The 8,838-nt window shown below is 38.9% G+C and overlaps 2 protein-coding genes across 3 annotated transcripts; one reads left to right on the forward strand and one right to left on the reverse strand.

Moving 5' to 3' along the window:
- Positions 1 to 1,568: 1,568 nt before the first annotated feature.
- On the forward strand, positions 1,569 to 2,571 carry LOC141619921 (putative protein phosphatase 2C 59). The gene is made up of 4 exons (XM_074436929.1): positions 1,569 to 1,827; positions 1,916 to 2,025; positions 2,108 to 2,182; positions 2,252 to 2,571. Exons 1-4 carry the CDS (start codon positions 1,671 to 1,673, stop codon positions 2,483 to 2,485), a joined length of 576 nt encoding a protein of 191 aa, XP_074293030.1. The 5' UTR covers positions 1,569 to 1,670; the 3' UTR covers positions 2,486 to 2,571.
- A 330-nt stretch (positions 2,572 to 2,901) lies between these two features.
- Positions 2,902 to 4,939, reverse strand: LOC141623903 (zinc finger protein CONSTANS-LIKE 3-like). Of its 2 annotated transcripts, none has more exons than XM_074440054.1 (2): positions 3,934 to 4,939; positions 2,902 to 3,530 (listed from the first exon to the last, which is right to left on the reverse strand). In XM_074440054.1, exons 1-2 carry the CDS (start codon positions 4,720 to 4,722, stop codon positions 3,210 to 3,212), a joined length of 1,110 nt encoding a protein of 369 aa, XP_074296155.1. In that variant the 5' UTR covers positions 4,723 to 4,939; the 3' UTR covers positions 2,902 to 3,209. The 2 variants fall into 2 exon arrangements, with proteins under 2 accessions (XP_074296155.1, XP_074296154.1); XM_074440053.1 differs by having other exon boundaries at positions 2,902 to 3,533; positions 3,934 to 4,806.
- Between the last annotated feature and the right edge of the window lie 3,899 nt (positions 4,940 to 8,838).

The following is an 8,838-nucleotide window of genomic DNA, read 5'->3' on the forward strand; positions in this document are numbered from 1 at the left end:
TTGGGTCGGTACCAAAGTAATCCCGGGATGGACCACTGGAAAGCTGCGAAGAAAGTGCTTAGGTACTTGCAAGGCACTAAGGAGCTCATGCTTAGTTATAGAAGATCCGATCATCTTAAGGTTATTGGTTATTCAGATTCAGACTATGTCGGATGTGTTGATAGTAGAAAATCGACATTTGGCTACTTGTTCCTTTTAGCTGAAGGGGCAGTATCATGGAAAAGTGGGAAGAAGTCTGTCATTGCTACTTCTGCTATGGAAGCCGAATTTGTGGCATGCTTTGAGGCCACTATTCATGCATTGTGGTTGCGAAACTTTATCTCGGGACTTGGGATCGTCGATAGTATAGCCAAGCCGCTGAGAATTTATTGTGACAATTCTGCAGCCGTCTTCTTCTCTAAGAACGATAAATACTCCAAGGGTGCTAAGCACATGGAATTAAAATTCTTATCGGTTAAGGAGGAGGTACAGAAGCAAAGAGTGTCATTTGAGCATACAAGAACGGGTAAGATGGTAGCAGATCCATTAACTAAGGGATTACCACCTAAGGCGTTCATTGACCATGTAGAACGCATAGGTGTTGTATCAAAAGTCTTGTTATTATAAAGTTAATATGCTTGTAATAAATATGACATTTAGAATTCACTTATAGTATTGTTTCTGTTATAACAGACATGTTAATCATTATAGTATATGTATACATTACAGTTATTGGATTACATGTGACTAATTGTGAGAGTTAATGCTCTTCTCAAATTAAAGGTGGCTTAGATTTGGAATTGATTTGTGATACATGGAAGGAATCATGTCGATTAATAAATGACGTGTGACCGCCATGATCCAATTAGTTCTAGTTCAGTTAAAGATACAAAAGTTAATGAGCTTAACATAAAAGTGTACATTATAGTATTATTGAACCATCAAGTCAACACAAAGGTCAAGTGGGAGAATGTTAGAATATTTAATAATATTTGAGTGGCCTATGTGTTTCAGGTTTAAATACAAGTTAAGTTTATATTAAATATTAAGAGACTTTAATACAAAGGCGACACCGTGATAGATAGGTCTCGATTAAATGTAATTAAAGTACAGGAATTATTATTCCCTCTTACCTTACCCTAATATATGTCCTCTTTCACGAAAAGATACGATCGGGTTTGATTGTGCGAAAGTGTACGTAATATATTATATATATACTGGAAGTTAAATAATAATAATAATAATTATGTGACAAAAACACAAAACATAGGTACATTGAAACTGAAAGGGTGAAGAGGCAGTTTCTTCTCCATCATCAAGAAACATAAAAGAAAAGGGAAACATAAAAGAAAAGGGTTAAGGAGGAGAATCAATCGTCTTATACTTCTTATTGTATTGAGTGCGTCTGTAAGACATGAACCAAGGTTAGTCCTTTATTCCGTCTACTGATTATATTAGGGTTGAATTAATTCAAGTCTATAGATTTTTGGGAATGATTTCATTAATGAAATCATAAAGTTTATCTTACGCTCACTCTAATGATTCTTTCCAAAATGTTGAACCAAATGGACCCCATCAATGCCACATGATTCACGAAACAATCCAATACCCTAACCACCATTTCTCAAATGTCAGGATACATCACAGACTCTCCCCTACCATACTCAGGATGAGTGGTGTGATAATTATATATGGATGAAAGTGTCGTGGTTGGTGATCAACTCTCTCATCTCTGTGTTCTGTTTCTTGTAGCAATTGCTGTGTCACGAGATCACAAGCCTGACGAAAGTGATGAACGGCAACGGATTGAGGATGCAGGAGGTTTTGTTATGTGGGCCGGTAATGAAATATAAACCCCCTACACCTGTTGAATGATTATTCTCAAGTCTCAACCATCTGAAGTTTGTTGGCAGCAGATGACTGAGGTTGTGAACAGGGGCATGGAGGGTTGGAGGTGTTCTAGCTGTTTCTCGTGCATTTGGCGACAAACTCTTAAAGCAGTATGTTGTTGCTGACCCTGAGATTCAGGTTAGAGTTGATGTCACGATAACATATTAATCATCCACCTCCATGCTTCTGCGGTTTATGTAGTTCATCTGTGTTGTAAACTCGTTTACGAGTATTGCAGGAAGAGAAAGTGCACAGCTCTCTAGAGTTCGTAATCCTGGCAAGTGATGGGTTGTGGGATGTTGTCACTAACGAGGTTTAGTTCCAGAACTTTATTATGGTTGTCCGCCTTACTCTAATGCAGTATTGGGAAATGATCATGTAGGAGGCAGTGGCGATGGTGAAACCAATGGAAGATGCTGAGGAAGCAGCAAAGAAGCTAATGCAGGAAGCATATCAAAGGGGCAGTGCTGATAACATCACTTGTGTTGTTGTCTGCTTCCTGGGTAACCCTGCCACTTCCTTGAGCCGAGTTTCAGATAATCATGTGGATTCCTCCAACAGGAACTCTGGTGATCCCCCTTCTGAGGTCACCGGCAACCAAGGTAGCTCTAAATGATACTGTCCACGTTTTACATCTCCATCCTCTCTAAACACTGTTCAGGTTGGCAATCAATTATGCAAATAGGACAAAGATCCCACGCACTAGGTCCTGCTGATGATTGATATTTGATATAATGCTGCCAAGTGCGAAGTGATATTAGCACACTCATCAATTGTACCACGTAACTCTTTGGATATATTCGTGGAGTGTACTACGTAACTTGCTGGATGTACAAAATGACTCCAGGAAGATCTTTTGGCCAAGCTTGATCAAATCCCTATATTTGATTGATTGGTATTGAGTATTTTTTAGCACTAGCAGGAGCACCTTTCATATTGACTTCCAGATTCCGTCACACAATTAATTAATAAAAATACTAAAGTGTAGTATCTACCAATAAAATTGTAGATATAGATTAGGAGTTCAGGGTGTACAAGAAAAGACAAACAAAGGATTAATAATTAAATACCGAGTAATACAACAATAAAGCTCCCCTCCCCAACATACATGGAGCAGGCAATTAAAAATTATTAATGGTTCAGAGAATCTCAACAAACTTTGATCATCGTCATCACCCTTTTTACTCTAACACAGCAACAACCTCAGTACTCTCACCTGTACACCCTCGTCACGAAGGGAAAAAAAAAAAAAAAAAAAAAAACACCAGCAGAACTACTGCTAACAACAGCAGATTAAAAGCATTAGTAGTGTACTAATAGCATTACACACTATTTCACATTTAAAATGACGGTACTACGCCATAGCCAGCATCGGAGGCAAAGAGTCCGTCAACAGAGGCGGTGGGCTGGGAGATGTCAGAGCGCTTAGCAAAGCGGCCTTTGATACGAGGGCGAGTCTCAGCATAGGCCTTACGAGAGGCGTAGCGGATGGTCTTCTCGAACTTGCGATTCTTCCTCTTCTCTCTGTACCTCAAAACCCTAGCCTCTCTGTCCATTCCCATCATCTTCATCTGCTGCTTCTCCATTACTCCTGCTGTTCCCACGTCGGTCATTGGATTTGCATCTGGTACAACTCCATATTCTATTGAAGATGATGACATCTGCTTTTCATTCATTTCGCAAATAAATTCAGCTACAACTGACTGGCTACTAGTAATATCAGGAAATTTCATATTTGCGGAAATGAAACATCATTCGATCTTAGATCAGATCCAGTTTAAATGAATAATAGTCACGTGTGTTTGGAACAAACGTGTGAATATCAGTGGCGGAGCCAGGATTTGAACTTAGGGGGGGCGAAAAATTTTAGGGGGGGCGAACGACTAATTTGATAATGCACCCCGAAAAAATTTCGAAAAATTTAACTAAAAACTTCGAAAATTTCATCCGCCAGGGGGGCGACCGCCCCTGCTAGCCCCCCTAGCTCCACCACTGCGTGTGATAGTGGTCGAATGATATAAAATAAGGATAAAAATGAAAGCATGAGGAGTAAAGAGAGCTAACACTGTGACTGAGTGAAGGCTGAGGAGCAGCAAAAGACGAGAGAGGATAGGTGTGATGCTTGAGAAGAGCGTCATATCCATTAGTATTATTTTTATCAAAGTTATGATTGTAGGAAGAAAGTGAATACATGGAGGAATGATGATCCTTATGATCCGGATCCGGATCCGGAACCACACCATCCACACTAGGGTCAGGCTTAGGATGGGCAGCAAAGTCTAAATCCAAATAAGGATCAACCTGATCTTCAGTAGGACCACCAGCGAACAAGAAGTCGATAGACTTATGCTCCTCAGCAGCCTTGGGATTAGCAAGTAGCCAAGACGCAGCCTCGGCGTCATCCGAGTCAGAATAATACTCATCCCCAAAGAGCTTACTAATAGCAGCAGAAGTAGCAGCAGCGGCAGCGACAGCAGCAGAAGATGAGTCTGAATCAAGGTTAGGGTTAGGGTTAGGGTTAGGATTGGGGTTGTCGTTAGCGGAAGGGGTGTCGAAGAAGGGCACGAGAGGGAGACGGTCGTGGCGACGGGCAAGGGGATTAGCGGAATGGATGTCGCGGTCACAGGAAGGACAGAGATGTGCAGCGTCGGCTTTGCAGGTAACGGTAGCTGGGGACTGCTCGCAGACCTCGCAAACCCAGACACGGGAATGGCGGGAGGCGAGTTTGTTGGCAGCGTGAATATTGGAGTCGCAGGATAAGCAAAGGTATGCTGTATCAGCGCGGCAGTAGAGGGTGGCTGGGGATGACTTGCACGAGTCGCATAATTTGGCACCCATTATTCCAACTCCCATTAGAGAGGTGTGTGTTTGTGTATGTGTGTAGTGAATGAAATGAAATGTGAAATGAGGTTTGGGTTGGTAAGTTTAAGGGGTGAGAAGAAGGGAGAGAAATCTGATCCAATGAGGAGGGAAGGAAGGAGGATATCTAGGATGGACGAATGGTGGGATGACACCTGGCTAAGGCTTAGCCATAGAGTTGCTTAGGACATGAGAAAGAGAGAGCAAGGGGGATTAATCAACAATCAACTACTGTATTGTACTACAGTCTACAGTATTCGTATTACTCTATTCACTTGTTTACTTGACGTTACTCGCTTCCTTAGTTCCTTTTTGCTTCCTACTTGCTACTTTGGCCATCTTCTTTTAAACTTCAAGTTGCTAAACTGAAAGAAGCTGAATTGAACTAAACTGAATTTATAGGAGCTGAACTAAACTTATTGGAGTTGAACTGAACTGAACTGCTGATGGGTACTCGATCGAGTAAGTGGGTTACTCGATCGAGTAAGGGGCACTCGATCGAGTAACTTACGTACTCGATCGAGTAAGTCGGTTCTACGGATTATTTTGCCGAGTTTTGTTAGCAATGCGAGGAAGTTATATAAACACTTCCGTCAGTTTCTTTTTCACTTTTTACCTTTTCTAAAATCTCACAAAGCTTAAACAAAGTTACGTTGCTTTCTTCTTCGCATTGTTATCAAATCCTAAGGGCTAGAGTTGTCGGATCGTTGTGTTCTTTACGCCGTTGAGTCCGTCGTATTGTGGGTAAGATCCTTGTACAGTTTTTATGTCTTTTCGTTGATTTTGTTTAAAACCCTAGTTGGGTATTTTGGGGGATTTTGGGAGTTTGGTGATTGTTAGATAGTAATGTTATGATTATGTGATTATAGGAGGTGGTTTCGTAGAGGAGCCGTATTGAATAGCGGATTTGTGACGATCTTGGTGATTTGCCTTTCAGGTAGGGTTTCCCTACTCGGTTATTTATTACGTGATGTTTGATAGTTGATTGGTGAGATTGTGATTGTTGTTGATCTTTATCATATTGGTTTTGTGATTGATAATTGTTGTTATATAATTGGTTGGATGTGTTTGTCTGTGGTTCGCGAGGCGCGTCCTCGGCTGAGTGGAGTCACTTGCGGGAGTGGCTTCACGCCCTAGATTCACCCTATGTGAAACCCGCCACAAGAGGGGATGTGCACATTAAGGAACTTGGGTTTTCGCTTGGAATAGATGAGCGGGGATTTGGTGGGTACGGCTGCGGTCCCCCACTGGCGGCGTAGAATATCTGTTGCGATGGGTATTTTGGCAGGATTACACACTTTATTGTGTAGTCAGGTGTGTGAAGATGTGACGAACTTGGGTGATCTGTGTGTTGTATCTTGTTTTGTGTAATCAGTAACTGACCCCGTTTAAATGTTTTGAAAACTGTGGTGATCCATTCGGGGATGGTGAGCAGTTATTGAGCAGGTATGAGATACCTTGCACGAGGGATAGCTAGGATGGAGTCATCACGTGTCACTAAAGTCTTCCGCTGTGTTTTGAACTTGTTTTCTTTTAGTTGGATTTGGTTTTGGAACATTTGTATTTACTTTACAGTTTTGGTTTTGAAATTGTAATCACTTAAACTCATTTACTTAATTATGTTTTTTATGGTCAATTTGATACACATTGCCTTGGGTAACCGAGATGGTAGCACTTCCATACATTAGGTGGTCTTGGTAAGGCACCTTGGTGTATGGGGGTGTTACAGTCTCAGTCAATTGTTGTTCTTTCTATTTTGAGAATGAACTTGATGAGCAATTTGATCAATCACACTCAATTTATTCCACTTGTCATTTAGTAATTGGTCCCCTCCTCTTTCCTTGGTCTTTGTGCGAAAACCAAATGACAACAATTGACCGGGACAGAGAGAGTATCTTGTACATAGTTTCCTTACGCTTTGTTTCAGACATGTCTCAATCTGTTGAGGTTAATGAGGTATAGGTTAAATAAGGGTAAAAATATTAATGAGATAGGTGGACTTGTGAATAAGTAATGAGTAGGCGGTTTAGCATAAATAAATTATAAGGGTCATTTTTTTTTTAAGAATAATGTGTATTTTGGATAATTTTAATATTGGATTTTTTTTGCATTGATTTAAATGAAAAGCGTACTATCTTTTTTTTTTCAATTTGTCAATATTAGAAAACGGGTATGAATTTGTAGTTAATATAAGTTGTATGAACTTGTCTAAACTGAGCTTATAGGAGCTGAACTGAACTTATATGAACTTAACTGAACTTAACTTATATGAGCTGAACCGAACTAAACTTATAGAAACTGAACTAAACTTTATGAACTGAATTGAACTAAACTTATAGGAACTGAATTGAACTTAAAGAGGGTGACTTTAAGTCCAAAAGAACAGGGCCTTTCTACCCCCATTTTCCCGGACTTTGTTTTTATACTCTATCACCCGATCTAATCTCATTTTTCATGCTCAACTATTTTTACAATAGCCCAACCACTAGTCCACAACTCCAGATTAGTGGACTACAAAATTCATGTTAATACTTGTTTTGGTATTTTCTACCGAGTTAATTGATTTAGGGTTAAAGCGATCTTGTATCTTAATCGCGTAGTTTTGTAGGTGTTTGTTTGATTGTGATATTGATAGTAATGAACGTAAATAAAGAAATTGACACAAAAGATTTGGTGACGCGGAAAACCCAATGTGGGAAACAGCCGCGGGAAGGGGACGGTACCCTTCCAAAGTTTCACTAGCAAATGTAGCTATTAGGGTTATGAATACAAGAGAGACAAGACGACTGGATTGCTAGTAATGTGCGTGAGGTTATGTGTGTAATACTCAGTAATTTGATAAGTATTTATGAGAATAATTTATGTAATTTAAATAATTAACTAATGGCATTTATAATAATAATAATAATAATAATAATAATAATAATTACAAATAATACGTTAATTAAATAACAAAGTAAGTAAACAAGTCGGGAATTGGACTTAGCAAGTAAGGCCTTGGGTCGTGTGCTATGATTATATGGACAGATTTTATTGGCCTAGTATAAGTATTGATCGAGAATTGTATCGGGATTTAATAATAATAATAATAATGATAATAATGATAATAATAATAATAATAATAATAATAATAATAATAATAATAATAATAATAATAACAGTAACAACAGTAACAACAGTAACAACAATAACAACAATAACAACAATAACAACAATAACAACAATAACAACAATAACAACAATAACAACAATAACAACAATAACAACAATAACAACAATAACAACAATAATAACAATAATAACAATAATAACAATAATAACAATAATAATAATAATAATAATAATAATAATAATAATAATAATAATAATAATAATAATAATAATAATAATAATAATAATAATAATAATAATAATAATAATAATAATGTAGATACCTCATTTCTGCACCTCCTGCAAACCACCCGGTGATGATTGAGCCGCATGTTTGGTACGCGGAACGATTTGTGACAGTTTGTAAGTTTATCATCAAGTGATCGCTCAAACACTTGTGTCTGCCTCATAGTCGTCATCTACGTGCCGATACGGTCGTTTTGGCAGTAATTAGAGTACATTTGGAGTCCGGGCCAAAAAACCGTCTTCATTTTCTAAAACCGAGTCAGAATGTTCTGGAATGTTCCGGATATTTCTATTCCATGTTTTCGCAATATTTTAATCCTTGGCAAATAATTTCCTGTAATATTCACACAAAATATTAAGGAAAACAAGATTAATCCGTTATTCCATAACCAAAACACGGAAATCTTTCTTCCGCATGAGGAAACCACTTGGGAAAGGACGCGCAGTCTGCGCCTCTTCCAAGAGACGCGAGCTGTTCGCCGCGCCTCTTCCCAAGTCCTTTTCTGCGTATTTTTCGTATCTTTTCATATCTTTTCGAGATTCACTTCCAAAGTTTCTCCGAAAACCCTAATTTCCTCCGTGTGATTAGTATAAATAGAGACCTTCGGTCTCACATATTTCTCACGCGAGTGTCCGCCCTTCTCTTCTCCCTTTGCATTCTAGACCACATTCTTACTTTTTGGCGCCTACGTGCTTGAACTTTCGACCACGTAA

This window comes from Silene latifolia, chromosome X (assembly GCF_048544455.1).
Source record: "Silene latifolia isolate original U9 population chromosome X, ASM4854445v1, whole genome shotgun sequence".
NCBI lineage: Eukaryota > Viridiplantae > Streptophyta > Magnoliopsida > Caryophyllales > Caryophyllaceae > Silene > Silene latifolia.